Consider the following 16,016-nt stretch of genomic DNA (forward strand, 5'->3'; position numbering starts at 1 on the left):
ACCTAACATTAGGTGGATCCGTTTTTTTTGCTTCTTTGTATCAATCCATTGACGATAGCAGCGATACTCAAAACAAGTATTGGCATGATAAGTCAACTCATCAATACTTGAGGTACCTCATTCCCTTTATTTGTATTGTACACCACGTTGGTTTTCCCCCATGATTTCTTGTCCTTTCCACAATCTAACAATTCCTTAGCGCAGTAAAATGATCATTTTTGACAAATTGTCAGAAAATGACTGACACGGGGATTTTCCCACCAATGCACAAGGCCCATAACGGAATAAAGAAACTACACTTTTCGTAAAAAATGACGGTTGAGAAATAGCAGAAGTTCTATGTATAGAATATGGAGCTTTAATATCTTTCGGTTTTCAGGATGAGGGGAGTTTCAGTGACTCAAGGAATGCAAGATCACACAGAAACCAGGAAAAGACAGAAAAATTAAACTTGCTCAGAGGAGGGTGTCTGTGTTTTATCAATAAAGACATTGTCGCAAATAAACAAATGAGTTTTCCTAAACAACTCTTGGAGTCAGTTTGGGACAGTACTGTATAAATGCAGGACTACTATTTGCATCATACAAATGCAATTTGTATGCAATTTATTCACACCTCTATTTCCAAACCTCTAAGTCTCCCAATGCTTCATCTTTTTGGACAAAGTGTGAGAAAGCCGGTGTTGACAAACACTCTGCACAGAAATGGGGGTGTCTGGTTCTTCCACCTGTAAAAACCTGGTCCTGGAGGAGACGCACACAAGTAAACGGGGGTTTTGTTCTTTTTTGGCCTCAAGATTATCAGACTGTCTCATGGGCCAGCAGACCTACACGACTGGTGTGACGAGAAACGGATCCCTAGTATTAGACCTAGTGGTATTTATGGATCTTAGAGTGCGGCTTCTTTTTCCTTACTTTCCTTTCCTTATATGCAGATCCATTGTTTCCCAGAAGCCAGCCTGACTGCTGGTTAGCAGGGGAAGTTTGATAGCAAACGGGGTTTCGAGAGGGTTAAACCTGTCACTCGCAGGGTTGCTGCCGTCAGTATATATAGGAGGAAACCTCAGTGACAGGTCACATACACCCAGACTCCAGACACTGAACGGACACAAAGGAACTATAGGAAGTCTGTGTTTGCAGACATCCTTTACCACCAGACTTACATAAGCCGGCCTGTTGCTCTATTGTGCAGGATGTCTCAAAGGAAGATGCTGCAATTCTCCACGGGAGCTCTGCTTCTTCTTCTACCCTGGTTTGGTGGCCTGGTCCTTGGAGAGGTCAGCAGTGACTTTTCACAGTGCCTCGATTTCTTTTATAACAAAACTCCACCGCAGGGCATCACCGACGTGGGATACCAACCGATATGCCAGCGCTACAGAAACCAGTACCGCTTTGCCAGCCTGTACCACCGTCAGCATCGTGAACCGCTGTACTCTGCGTACATACTCAGCCCTGCAGATGGCAAACGGCCCAATGTCTCTTGGATGTATGAACCACAGGTAAGTAGAACAATGCAATACAATGTTCAAGAGCAAGCTTTTCCTTTAAAGACTAACTGTATTCTATTGAGCGTTACTGTATCTGATATGATGTGTTTAGCTATGTTAGGATTACATGTTTGTGATTAGACAGATTTTTAGGAAAAACTAGTGTTGTGGCAGGGCTCTTCCTTGGTTAAGACAGAGCAGCGCTTCCTTCAGCTCAGGGAATTTAGAGATTTTTTACAAAGTATTGTTGTCAAAGTGTAGAGTTAAGTGTGTCTAAATAGGCTAAATAGATTTAGAAATTTAACATGAGAAGATTGTCGCTAGACGTTTCTGTTTCTAGACGTGTCATTGTGTACAGCGTGTTATTACTGTAAATAAGGTTTTTGCCATTTTCAAGCAGAGGAATAGGAACCCTATTCCAAACTAAATACAAAAATGCTGTCACACACGTTATCTTTTCCCTGGTGAGGTAATAAAGAAAGGAAAGTTGCACAGACTCACTCCCACAGGGCTATTCAGCAAAACACTATTTTTTAGCTTCTAAACAGTGACATTTCCTTCTCTCTCCGTGTTTTTCAGTTGGCATTTTCCCGTGCCAGCCCAGAGATGAAACCTTTCCATACCCCCCTGGACCAGAATGTGATTGAGAGCCAGGCGATGCTTCGGGACTACAGGAACTCCAACTTCACCAAAGGGCATCTCAATCCCAGCATGCACCAGAAGACAATAGAAGACCGTGAGGCCACCTTCACCCTGACTAATATTGTCCCTCAGCGGGCAGGCTCCAATTCTGGCCCCTGGAACCGTCTGGAGAATGAGATGTTGAGAAAATTCAATGCCTTCTGTGAAGGGCCGATGTATGTGATCACCGGGGCCATGTCTTATGAATCTGGAGATCACTGGATTAATAACAGGGTGTCTATTCCTGAGTACATGTGGTCTGCCTACTGCTGCCCATCCTACAAACCTAACCTTCCTGAGTCTGCGCGGCCATTTTTCCCCACATATGCTGCAGTGGGAAGAAATGACCCCAACAGCGGAGAGGAGATTGTGCCAGTTGATGTCAAGGCGAGGGCCTCAGTGCGAGGCTATGATGTGAGGCGGATGACTTTGGAGACTCTGGAGGGCATCCTGAGACAAAGGCTGGCCATGCCCGTCAGTCTGTTTCGTGGGCAGTGTCAGTAACAAAGGGGCAATGCTTTAGTTCCTTGTTAAAATTAAATTCAGTAGTCACCAAATACAGCACATCTCCTCAGTGTCTCGTCAGAATCAAGAAGTTAAGAAGATTCAATTCCCTCCCTTCCTGTCTCTTTAATTACTGAATGAGATGAGAGTTTGATTAACCAGGAGACGATGATTATTTCATCATGTTTGAAATGAATTTTTCAGATGATTAGGATTTTGTAAAAATTCAGATATATTTCTCTCTTGTCACTGTCATCTTGTAAAATGTTCAATAACTAACTCCATGATTATACTAATAAAACAAAACTGGGGGGAAAAAACATGCTATTAGTTTAAACATGAATGTATACATGAGTGGTTATTCAACATCACAAATAAGTACTAACTCCAAATAAAATGGTTGCACATTTCACATTTTGGACTCATACACATTTTGTGCACATACTCTCTCAAGCAGAAGGCAAACGGCACAATGCCACCTGGATGCATGAACCACAAAAATACTGTTTGACATGCAACATCAGCCATGAACTTTTAGGATTAACTGTGGTGTGTTGAGTGTGACTTGTTTTTTTTAATTTTTATTAATTTTTACCTTGGTAACAACTACCCTTCCTAGCATGACCACATTGACCCAGTAGGGGGCCCTGAGACCCATCTATCTGCATTGTGTACAGTTTTTCTGTGCTGGACAACTTCCTGACCTGTGTGGTCATTTTGATTAAACACAAATGATTTTAGGAAAATGTAACATACAGTATAAGCACAAAACTGTACAAGATTAAGGTTCTGAAACTCGATTTTGACAGAGGAACCCTTTTCTACATAGGGAGGGGCCTCACGCAGGACCCAGTGAAATCAACAAATGTTTAAACCTACACTGTATGTTGTAAATACAGTTACAATATCCCCATTGCATCCAGCACAATAACATGGGATCAAATTCAAACACAAGACATACATAGGATAAACTACAACAACTGACCATTAAGACAAACAAACAAAAAACAAAAAAAACAACAAAAAACTAAATCTTAAATAATTTGAATATCCAAGCTGCAAAGAAAGTTAAGGAACACTTTAACCTTGAAGAATAATTTCTTTATTTTCTAACTTAAAATATTTTTTAGAAAAAGATTGACAGTTGTGTTTCATTGCAGTGACTTTTCCATGTTGCTAGATATGTGTGGGTGATTACAGTAAATTACATTTTTGAATATGGTTAACATGATTGTTTCAAACCAATTATATTTTTAGATAAAGAAAATAGACTTAAACTGCCTTTAAATTCCAGCCACGCAACAGCAGCATGCATTTTATCAGTTCATTTTCTTACTGGACAGACGCGTTTGCATTATACTGTGAGATTATAGCGAAATAACGGCTGGCCGGATAGGGACAAATGTAGAGCAGAGCACTTTGGTTGAGTTAGAGATACTACAGCTGAGCACCACTTTGAGGCTCACTGCATATAAATTCACTTTTGTTTTTCTAACAAGGTGTTAGTCTATAATGTGAAGCAGATGTCTTTCGAGACACTGGAAACTATTGTGTCACTGAGGCTGGCCTTAAAAATAAGTCTGTTTCATGAGCAGTGTCAGTAAGAAAGATGAAAGAGTTTGTCCATCGATCCATCCATTTTCTACCACTAATCCAGAGTTGGGTTGCAGTGGCAGCAGGTTAAGCAAGGTAGTCCAGACGTCCCTCTCCCCAGCAACAAAAAACAAAACAAAAAAAACCATGACTATCACTCTGGTTTCATAAGGAATAGATGGCTTGTTGTAACAGCCCCTGTAACCCATACTCCCTCAGTACCCCCCTAAAGACCCCCTGAGGAACACGGTTGTAAGCCTTCTCCAAGTCCACAAAACACATGTAGACTGGATGAGCAAACTCCCACGACCTTGCCTTGCAAGGGTAAAGAGTTGGTCCATTGTTCCACAGCCAAGCCAAGTTCTGCATTGCTCCTCCTGGATCCGGCGTCTGACAATCGCTCGGAGCCTCCTTTCCAGCACCCTGGCATAAGTGTTCCCAGGTAAGACGAGCAGTGTAATACGCCGATAACTGTAGCACACCCTGCGGTCCCCCTTTTAGATATGGGAACCCCCACCCTGGTCTGCCAGTCCACAGGCACTTTCCCCAACTTCCGTGCAACATTGCAGCGTTGTGCCAGCCGAGAAAGCCCAACAACGTCCAGAGCCTTTAGCATCTCAAGCTGAATCTCATCAACACCTGGCGTCTTGCCACTGAGGAACTTCCTGACTACCTTCGAGACCTCTGCTAGAGATATGAGTGAGGCTTTCCCAGAGTCTTCAAACTCTGTCTCCTCCTCAGGGTACACGTTGGCCGGGTTCAGGAGTTCTTCAAAGAGTTCATTTGAGCTGTTGTTTGATGCATAAGCACAAACAACAGTCAGAGCCTTCCCCCCAGCAACTTGCATTTGCACTTAGGCGACCATCTCCTTCTCCGGGGAGAACTCCAACACAGCGGCGCTCAGCCTGGGTCCCGATAGCTTCATGATCGTTCATGACCAAGATCACTGACACCTGACACTGAACTACATGGGTGTGTGTGTGACACTTCTAATTAATTTAGATTCAATTTTTTATTTCCTGGTTTGATCTGACATCTAGTGTGCATGAGCCAACTTTTTAAACTAACGTTATCAGGTCAGCTAGTAGCCTAAAGTTTTGTTTTATGGAAGCTGTGGTAAATTAGCTGTCAGTAGCTGTATAAGCTACTCTCTCTTCTCTTTCTCAAGCTGCTGTTCATCCTGCCTGCTCCTTTTTTATTTTGCACCATATAACACCACTGCACACACAGTATCACTCAAATCGGTTCATTGCTTTACTTTGCTGATGTTATTGATTTCTACACCATATTGTTGCTTTTAGTTTATGTTAAATGACTGTTTAGGTTTATCTATTTGTAGACTCCCTTCTTGTCACCTTCACTGAGCAAATTAATAAAAAAATTAATAAAAACAAAATACAGAAGTGAAAAATGGAGCTGTGACTTGCCCCTCGGTCATGTGGGTGATTTGTGGGGTGATACTGATGCTGTCCCACTTACATACTGATGCTGTTCTTTTATTATACATCTAAAACACAGTGAAATGACTTGAGATGGAGGCTTAACACAGTTTGACTCTGTTGAATATTCAAGATAGGAAGGGGAAGAGAGGAGCCCCCAGGGGCTGAACGAAGAGTATTTGACCTGAGAGCCGCCTGAGTTAGAGTGTTTATCAGCCGAGAAATACGCTCTGGTGCTCAGCGTGGAGGAAAAAACACCTCGCTAAGACTATTTGGAAGTGACTTATCTGAGAGGATATTTTGACCAAACTGTGTACGCTGTTTAATAGGCATCTCTTCCTCCATCACAGGTACATACGGTCAGCTCCCTGCTCTGTTGTGCAGGATGTCTCAAAGGAAAACTCTGCAATTCTCTGTAGGAGCTCTGCTTCTTCTCCTTCCCTGGTTTGGTGGCCTGGTCCTTGGAGAGGTCAGCAGTGTCTTTTCACAGTGCCTCCATTTCTTTTTTAAGAGAACTCCACCGCACGGCATCACCGACGTGGGATATCAGCCAATATGCCAGCGCTACCAAAACCAGTACCGCTTTGCCACCCTGTACCATTGTTCGTATCGTTCAGCACTGTACTCTGCCTACACAGTCGGTTCTGTACAAGGCAAACGGCCCGAAGGAAATTTGATGTATGAACCACAGGTAGGATGTGGGCAGAGTTGCCAAAAATTTCTCTCAGTTAAAAGTATTGTCATTATACAGTTCTAAGTAGCCTTTTCAATTAGAAGTCAAAGTCACAAAAAAGCCACTAGAGTGCTATGTGAAAAACAGAAAAAAAACAACAACACACCTCTGTCTTGTTTACTCTACTTTTAATCATATCTGACTATATGATCAAAATTTGTCATCATAACTAATTTACAGTCAATTTTATATGGAACGTCACATTATAATTTCTGGATTAAATATTTCAATTATAATTATAGTTATCTCGTGTGTGATCACAAAACATTATACTTTATTGAGTACACCAATGAGGGCTTGTAATCTAATATAATGTTGCTCTGGAAAATAAATCAGCAAATCAGATATGTATAAACCATGTAACTAATATATATATATATATATATATATACATATATATATATATATATATATATATATATATATACATATATATATATATATTTTTTTTTTTTTTTTTTTTAAAGTGAATAAAAAGAGTTTTAATATGTTACAGTGTACTAATACCCTGAGATAATCCCAGAAACAATTGTGTACCCCCAAACAAATCAACTCTTAAATGTGATCTGGATTCAAGTAAACACTTCTTTGTGTAGACAGATGACTGATATCTATGGGCACACAGAGGTGTCCAAATCAGTCTATAATCTTATTGAAAATAGGCTTACATTTAAATAACACAGTTCCCTCTGCAAGATGGAGTCCAACTACTGAGACCCATTTATTCAGCGGAATAAAGAAAATAAGTGACCTGTCATCTCGCAACAGTGAGTTTAACACCTTTGTAGCCCATATAATCATAACATAATCTTAAAAATACTGTATATATTATGGACAATAGCAGAAAATGTAAATGTGTCTTATGCAAATAAGTTAGGACAAGAGAACACAAGGCATTTAAAAAAGGCTAATATCAAATGACCGATTCAGCCTAATTAGGATACAATTAGATAATGTTTCATTAAAAATCATCAATTAAATACAAAATTTACATAAAAGTACATACATATGTATGTACTTTTATGTAAATTTTGTATTTAATTGATGATTTTTAATGGAGGAGGAGTTGGAGTCTATCATTTGGACAAAACTGGAGATAAAAATCAGTCTGTTTTGATGGGCATTACCAGAAGTCAGTTGTTAACTTACCTGCACACAGATCATTTATCTTAGCCAGGGCTCTAATGGCTGTCCAGTAGTCACCAAGTACAGCACACCCCCACCCTAGTGTCTTGTCAAACTCCCCCACTGCTGAATTTCTGGATAAACGTTGAAATAAAATATTGTCGAGTCTCATGATGACTGGAGTTTGATGTGTCTGATGAGTATGAACTTGAAATTCTGATCAATGTCATCTTGTAACATGTTCACTAACCCCATGTTTCTCCTATAAATCAAGACTGAAATGTGTGAGGAGCCTTCTGGTGAATTGAAATATTTATTTCTTAATGATATGATCGAAACACAAACATACAAAACACCAAGTGGTCAGTTATATTGTCAGAGAAACACAAGGACTTAGCACAGATGTAACATGAGTGAATTAGTGATAAAAAGATAAAAAATTTATTCATTCAATTAATTCATCATCATAAATAAGTACAAGCTTTTTACATACAAATGAGAACACCTCCAATTAAAATGGCTGGACATCTGAGATTAGTTTTATTTCTCCTCCTACAGAGACACACCGAACACAATTGTCTTCCTCTCAACTTTAACCATTTGCCTTCTTTATTTACTCAACAAAAATCATCCACACACGTATCTGCTTCTTTACCTTCAAGTCAATTTAACATCTCATCCTCTCCGAGTAAGAAAGGCATTTCCAAATCACTGAGAATAAAATTAGCATGTAGCAGTCACATTCATCACCAAAATTCTACCACATTCAATAAAAAAAAACAGCTCTCTCTTCTTTCCAGTTCTGTCAGAGATTTGAAGGAGAGGCTCTAAAAACACTGGTGGTTTTTCAGTTGCTCCACATCACTAAAGCCTCTTCCACAGTTGGAGCACTGGAGTGTTGCCTTTTCACTGTTGTGTATGAGTTGGTGTCTCTTTAAATATTCCACGCGACTGAAGCGTTTTCCACACGCTTCACACCCGTATGGACGCTCACCTGTGTGGATCCGCTGGTGCCGTTCCAAGTTGCCGAGACGACTGAAGCTGCGTCCACACTGCGGGCACCGATGCGGCCTCTCGCCGGTGTGCACTAGATGATGCCGTTCCAGCGAGCGCGAGTGTGTGAAGCGCTTCCCGCAGATCTCGCAGCAGTGCGGCCGCTCTGCGGCGCAGGCACACTCATGGTTCTTAAGAGCCCAGGCGTGGCTGAACGTGTTGCCACAGTGGGCACAAGGGAAAAGACTGTCCTCTGCTCCGCTGCTCTGTAAATGGGCGCCTCCTAGTGGACATGGGTGCTCCTCCAGCTCAGCCTCTGAGGTGAATCCTCCTCCACACTGTGGGCAGAAATGGAGCAAGTCCCCGCCACCCTCCTCTTCCCCTCCGCTTTCCCCGACACTCCCAGGAGCAGACAAGTGGGGCAGGTGGTCGGACTCTCCCTGCTCCACCACATCCTCTCCAGTCATAAGTGTGCCCGACTCGCCCTCTCTCAACTTCTTTGACCAGCCTAACCTCAGCTCCGCCACCCCAACTACTCCAGCCCTCTCACTGTCCTTCACCCTGCCTTGCCCTATATGGTCCTCTCTCTGCAGGGTGGGCGGCTGAGGCTCCAGCTCTCCGTCCTGCTCCATACCATCAAGACCTATGTACTTGGGGGCCAAGCTGATATCGCTGCCTCGCACCACCTCTGAGTCACGGCTGACAGGCTGGGTAGCCTTCATGGCAGCCTGCTCGCGGCCTCTCTCAGCCCTCAGTGCAGACTCCAGACCCCTCAGCTCATCCATGGTCATGCCACCCTCTGATGGCTCTGCTGAGCCCACCTCCCAGTCCTCCTCTCTCTCTCCTGAATGAAGCATCGGGGGACGATCTGACAGTTCTCCTGAGCAACGACAGAGGGAGGAGGAGGAGAGAAGTGAATGACAGAGAGCTGGCATGAACAATCACCTCTAATCAACAATCCACCTTCTATTAAAGTATTGGTCTCTGAACATTTCACTAACTTCCCCTCCCTCAATCAGTGTGTCCTGGGGTCATTACCTTCGCTCTGGGCTCTGGAGCCAGTGTGGAGGTTCTGGTTGGGCGAGTCCATCTTCAAAGCCTCCTTGATTAGCCGGAGAGAGGCGGGTTGATAGCCCTCTGTTTGAGCAAACTGCACAAAGAAACACAGAGATTTATAGGACAAACAACTGAAACCAGGCAGAATATGCTGTTTATTGTTAAATTTATAGATGCTTTTTTTCAAAATGGCTTGTTAACTTAAATGCAACACTCCATATGTCAGAACCCTACCAATTCCTACGTTTACAAAGCACCTGGTATTAAAGCAATATGATTGGTTATATTTCTTTAAAGCTGTTTTAGTAGCTATCAAAGCACCTTGAAAGACTTCGCGGGGAAGCTAATAAAACATTCTGCATGCTCTGAATATTCAAATACAGAAGAGAAGTGATGTGTGGATCTGTGCCCTGCCACTTGGTCATGTGGTGGAATAGCAAACAGCTTCTCACCTCTATCAGTAGTGTTTCTACCTAAAACCTCACTGCACTTGAGATGTGGAGAGCCTACTCAACGGGCCCCTCTGAAAGCTAAATATCAAATCAATAGCTTTGCCTTTATCCACTACATCTCTGCAGTGATTTGATGGCTGAAGAACAGTAGCAAAACTCTCTCTGTCTGCCTGTATTATCGCTCTCTTTTCTTGTCTATGTTGTTTCTCATTCTACATGAAGCTGCTGAGCAGTGCAGCGATGATGTGCCACTTTCGCCTCCTACTCCTCCTCCTCTGAGAAAGCCCGTCTCCCTCACCTCCTCTTTGATGTTGGCCGTCTCCTCCCCCTCACCGCTGAGGCTGCCCTCCCCTTCCTCGTCCTCCACCATCCCTCCCTCATCCTCTTCATCCCCGGGGAACTGGATGAGGTACATCTCCCTGGCCTCCTTTCCCCCTGTTCCTCCTGCTCCTGCTACCATCCCCACAGCTCCTCCACTTCCTCCTCCTCCCCCACCACCACCACCACCGCCACTGCCGCTGCCACCACTGCCACCTCCTCCTTCCTCCCACACACCTCCAGGCCAGCCTTTGCCATAGGCTGCTGCCTTCTTTGACTTGCCTCCTGTGGAGAAGAGAGGAAGATGAAGGAAGGGTGGGAGGGAGGTTGAGAGACGAAGAAAAAGTGAGGAGGGGGAGAAAGAGAGAGGAAGGGCACAGGGAGACAGGAAGGAGAGAGAATGAAATATGAGGGGGAGAGAGATAAGTGGGAAGAGACGATTGGAAGGGCGGGAGAGAGAGATGAAGGAGAGAAGAGGGTGGAGAAGTGGGAGATGATGAGGAGGAGGGGGTTTGAGAGGCAGAGGAGGACATGAGTAGAGGGGGAGTTGGGGGGAAGGGAGAGGGGAAAGGGAGCGGGGGGAGGAGAAGTGAGCGTGATGAATGAGTGAGGAGAGAGGGGGCATAGAAGGACAAACAAGAAAGAGGAAAGGAGAGAAAAACACGTGTCAGGGAAGAGAGGAGTGAGAGACAGAGAAGAGAAGAAGAAGTGGAGTTGGCGGGGGCCGGAGGAGGAGGAGAGGGAAGAGGTGGTGGGATGAAGAGGTGAAACGAGGAGAGAGAGAGAGAGAGCGACCGAGACAGGAGAAGTGGAAGTGGAGGAGGTAGTGTGTAATTATGGTGGTAGCAGAGAGGAGCGGAAGAGGAGTGGAGTGGAGGAGGTGGGGGAGGGAGGAGGGAGGGCGGGGGAGAGTGTGTGTGCAACGTGATGAAGGAGAGAACAGAGCAGGAGGAGGAGGGGCGGGGAGTGAGGAAAGGAGGAGAGGGCGTGAAGGAGAGAGGAGTGGGAAGGGGAGGAGGAGAGAGTTGGAGAGGGACAGAGAGGAGTGAGGAGATGGGGGAAGGGAGAGGAGCAAGGCAGGAAGGGAGGGAGGGAAAGAGTGTGCAAAAGCAGAGAGGAGTGGGAGGGACAGAATGCAGAGAGAGACAGAGAGAGGAGAGGGGGAGGTGAAGGACAGAGGGAGAGATCATGAAGAGGAGGCGGAGGAGGGAGGGAGGAAGAGAGGAAAGGAGGGAGGGAGAGATCAGCTCTTGCCAGATGGTTTCCAACAAAACAAGTGCGTCTTCACATAAGCCCTGACTGCACAGCAAGAACCCAGTTTCTCACATTTAAAAAAACACAATCATACTGAAACATGTAGGATGTTTTAGCGAGGTGTCATTTAACGATAATGGTAGCTTCATACATGGCACAATCTAAAGGTGATGTACGCCTCCTTGTTTGGGAGGAAAATCCATCCTCAAGCGACTAGAAATACTTACGGGCCACCTCAACTTTTCGCTTCTGCCGCCCTCCGGCTCCTTCCTCCGCCGCAGCCAGCCCGGCGTTGCGGCGGTTGGCGGCCCAGCCCATGCCGTACTTGCGCTCGGTTCTCAGCTTGTTCTCGGTGAGCCTCAGCCGCAGTTTGAGAGCCTCGTTCTCCTTCCTGTTGAGGGACAGCTCCACCAGGTAGTCGTTCACCGTCTCCTGGAAAAGTTTGGTGATCTCACAGACGGAGGCTCGGATTAGACTATCCATGACAGCCGTCAAATGCGTCTCAAATGTGGTCACCGACTCCTCCATCATCGTGGCCAGGGCTTCGGGACGGGAGCGGACCTGATGATGGTTCAGTGACAGATTATGTTATTGTCATGATCAGGATTACATTTAACCCAGTTTCCCTTCTTGGGTCACAAAAGTTTCACATTGTCAAATCCATTGGATAGCTATATCCACTGAATATTTCCAATCTAGACACATACCATCCGTGTCACTCGGAGACATTAACTTTACTGGTCGATACTAGGTAGCTACATCTCGACATTAAAGTGTGACAGGGCTCAGGGAATCACACTGTAACATAATGGTTATTCCATTTCTATTATCATTTACTTAAAGAATATGTATAGCCGGTTTAAATAATAGGACAACTGTGGTATTGTAGTTTAATAAATACCAAATGCACATCCTGCGCCAGGTTAGCTTGTTGGTAAACTTGTATTATTGATCGACATCCAATAATGTTAAAGGAGAGGAGCAGCAGCCCCGGTACGGTTTTAAAGTGAATGCGCTAGCAGCCTGGCTAATTTAGCTTTGTATACGCACGGTTTGTGAGATGAAATCCGAAGGAGGGACTCGCGCAACGGCGACAGACGGAAGGATTTCACGGTTCACGGATGAGCTTGGTCGTTGTTCGTGAACACAGAGACGCGGCGACAAAGGAAAGCGCCATCCAACTTCTGCCTTCTCTTTCCCTGCCACTGTTTTCCTTCTCGCCTCCTTCAACACTGCTTAATGATGCCTGAAAGCACTGCGCATGCCCGGTACCGTAATTACCCTACACTCAGGAGCAGCCGCACCCTGGAAAGAACACGCACTCAGATTTCAGCCATCACTTCCTGCTTGATGTGGTCTAAACAGTGGCGCTGAGAACGTAAGGAATTAATAACAACCCCCCCCCCCCTCCTCAACTTCCACACTGTATGCGTTTGTTTAGCGTGTCACCAACAAACAGTGTCTTCCACGATGGATGGGGGCGCTGTGGTCATTGTGTCACATGGTCGCTCCGCCTCCGAAAGAGGAAGAGAAGTCTTCGGTCTGTGGATCCGCCTGTGTGAACAGAGTCGCAGCATTTGCAGCGTGTAAAAGGGAGAAGGAGAGCACCGAAAATCAGTAATCATGCCGATGTTCGTGGTGAACACCAACGTGGCCAAAAGTGATGTGCCAGCGGCCCTGCTGTCTGAGGCCACGGAGGAGCTGGCCAAAGCAATGGGCAAACCTGCACAGGTAGGCCTGGTTGGGTCGTTTACATTCTTACATGTCCTGGCATCAACATGCGCCGTGGTGGTCGTTAACATTTGTATGTAGCGCTGTCCACTCGTGAGCCGATCGTCCAAGACGCATTTTAGTGCCAGGTGTAAACGGGGTCAATCTGTCTGTTTCTTTCCATCACGGAACATCGTGATACGGATCTAACTCCAGAGTTATCTCTGCCGAGTGCGACGCGACCAGCACCTGAAGCCCGATTTCCATTTAACTGCAGAAAAAAGTGGACATTATATGCCTCTCTGCTGAATGAATGAGGCGGGAGTCTGGTGGAATTACGCAAACACAGTCTTGACTGTTATTTGTAAAGAGGAAGCATTGGTTAATAATTGATCAGTTAGCTAAACCCACAGGTTAAGAGCATATTTTCTATCATGTCATACAAACTGATACTCAGTATTTTTTTAAAGATCATCTCAAAGTATGTTTGAAGATATATAAAAATATTCTGCTTGTTTCTCCTATGGCTTTTCTGTTAAGGAATTCTGTTACCTGATTAGAAATTCTTCAAATGACACCTATGCCTCCTCCCTCATTGAAAAATCCAGAATCCATGAATGTGCAAATGTTTGTCATTTTAAAAGTTTAACTACTGGATACAAGATTTGATACAGTATATGTGCAATGCAGGCTTCTAGTTTCCACACTTGTTTAAGATGTCTATTGGACCAGAATTGGCTTCCAACCTAGTTGTGATCCAACAAATCGTGCTCGCATGTACCCTCCTTAAAGTCAGATTTTAGGTGAGCACAGAGAAGCTTTCTCCCTTCAGCAGATGAATATGAACTTTATACAGTAAGTTAAGCAGTCAAATTCATGGATATAATGAGGAAAAACAATCTTAAAATAATTAGATCATTTCACCGGTATTTTTTTGGTGACTCATCAAAAATCTCTTCAGGGTATAGTTGCATTGGGAGAATTTGGATTCATGACGAAATTTTTTAAAAATTCTCATTGCAACCTTCACTGTAGTTTATGTTTAAAATGTGCCTGCCTTTATAATGTTGAAGCTACAATGTTTCATTCAGCCTCAAAAAGGGCTAAAATCCTCAAAAACTGACACCATGCATGATCCATCCAGTGTGGGCTGACATCAGTTTTGTGCATCTGTCTGTTGTATACTAGTACATAGCTGTGCACATCAACCCGGACCAAATGATGATGTTTGGAGGAAAGGGAGACCCCTGTGCAGTCTGCTCCCTCCACAGTATTGGCAAGATCAGCGGTGCTCACAACAAGCAATACTCTAAACTCCTGTGTGGACTCCTCAACAAACACCTGGGCGTCTCTCCTGACAGGTACCAAATACAGGCATCAGCCATTAAATTCACTGCTCACACTTTGTGAGCAGGTAGCATGGTGGGAGAAACGCACAAACTCAGACACTCCTGTATCTTGCATACGTTGCTCACTGTTAATGTCCGATCTCATCAACCTGTTTCTCTTTGTGTCTATTTCAGGATTTATGTTAACTTTGTAGACATGGATGCAGCCAACGTGGCCTGGAACAACTCTACCTTTGCCTGAGATGGAGGTCAACTAACTGAAATAGAAAAAAATTCCAGTATTTTGCTACATGTATGAGCATAGTTAACACAGAATGAAAAAGCATACACCTGGTAATCCACAGGCCAATATACTATACGACTGTCTTAAAAGCACTTAGAAGGACCCTTTTGCATTGCACTGATCCTCTCCCCTTTAAAATGCAATAAAGCGAACCCTGTAAACCATAAATTAATCTCTTTTCCTTGATTTTCTAGCTTCACAAAGACACACTACATTTTACAAGCTCAGTTTTTGCTGTTAGCTCCAACCCCTTGAAAACATCCTTTGACAGGCAATATATCTTTTACATTGTAGACAAGCGCAGATATAGTTAATAACATTGACAATAGCTCTCTCCTGTTCAAGTGTCCCAGTGTGCCTGCCGGTAGCCAGCCAGCATGCATGGTACCAGGACCCTGAAACTGAAGCAGCTTAATGAAATTGAGTCATCATTAATTTCATTATTTCCACGTGTGCTTTTCCTAATGTGACATGTCAAAATTTCCCCCACTAAAAAGGCCTATTGAGCCTGACTTCTATGTTTTGCACCTGTCATGACTTGCCACCTCTTGAAGCATCTGAACCTTGTGAAAAACTTTTTAAAATAAACTAAAGGTATTAAGCGTAGGCTTTGGCCATTTGGATAGTTTAGGGGAAACAAATAACTTTTCCTTGAAAGCAGCCATGTTTTTGGTTTTAATTTTAAATTGGAAGCAGTAAGAAAATGAGAGCTCAGTGAGTGGTGTATTTAACCACTCAGCTGAAGGAAAGTTTCATCATGATGTCCGAGTGAAAACAGAGCTGTCAATTATTTACTGCGCAGCCTGCTTGAAACTGTCTGTCTCAATTTTCTTCAGTGAACTACACATATACAGTAACAAAAAATACACATTACTAAGTATACCTATGATAGACACTTTAGCCTTATTTCGTCTTTTTCACTTAGTATTCTTATATCGTACAGCTTGTTTTAACAGCCAGTGTATGTGTTTTTATACAGTAGGATATTAGCAGTCTCTGTAGTGATAGAATAATAACCAATATGACTATTTTTTCTGATT

General features: G+C 43.8%; 3 protein-coding genes across 3 annotated transcripts; 2 read left to right on the forward strand and 1 right to left on the reverse strand.

The window, feature by feature from the left end:
- Positions 1–1,192: 1,192 nt before the first annotated feature.
- Positions 1,193–2,983, forward strand: LOC120785545 (endonuclease domain-containing 1 protein-like). The gene is made up of 2 exons (XM_040120342.1): positions 1,193–1,498; positions 2,066–2,983. The coding sequence occupies exons 1-2, from the start codon at positions 1,193–1,195 to the stop codon at positions 2,669–2,671; spliced, it is 912 nt and encodes a 303-aa protein (XP_039976276.1). The 3' UTR covers positions 2,672–2,983.
- Positions 2,984–7,896: 4,913 nt separating this feature from the next.
- si:dkeyp-121d2.7 (zinc finger protein 263) lies at positions 7,897–13,034 on the reverse strand. Its single transcript, XM_040120578.1, has 5 exons — positions 12,685–13,034; positions 11,862–12,195; positions 10,361–10,665; positions 9,593–9,704; positions 7,897–9,434 (listed from the first exon to the last, which is right to left on the reverse strand). The coding sequence occupies exons 2-5, from the start codon at positions 12,163–12,165 to the stop codon at positions 8,389–8,391; spliced, it is 1,767 nt and encodes a 588-aa protein (XP_039976512.1). The 5' UTR covers positions 12,166–12,195; positions 12,685–13,034; the 3' UTR covers positions 7,897–8,388.
- Positions 13,035–13,105: 71 nt separating this feature from the next.
- On the forward strand, positions 13,106–15,144 carry mif (macrophage migration inhibitory factor). The gene is made up of 3 exons (XM_040120451.1): positions 13,106–13,365; positions 14,533–14,705; positions 14,868–15,144. Exons 1-3 carry the CDS (start codon positions 13,258–13,260, stop codon positions 14,932–14,934), a joined length of 348 nt encoding a protein of 115 aa, XP_039976385.1. The 5' UTR covers positions 13,106–13,257; the 3' UTR covers positions 14,935–15,144.
- The last annotated feature ends 872 nt before the right edge of the window (positions 15,145–16,016 follow it).

The sequence above is a fragment of the Xiphias gladius genome, chromosome 23 (genome assembly GCF_016859285.1).
Source record: "Xiphias gladius isolate SHS-SW01 ecotype Sanya breed wild chromosome 23, ASM1685928v1, whole genome shotgun sequence".
Taxonomy (NCBI): Eukaryota; Metazoa; Chordata; class Actinopteri; order Istiophoriformes; family Xiphiidae; genus Xiphias; species Xiphias gladius.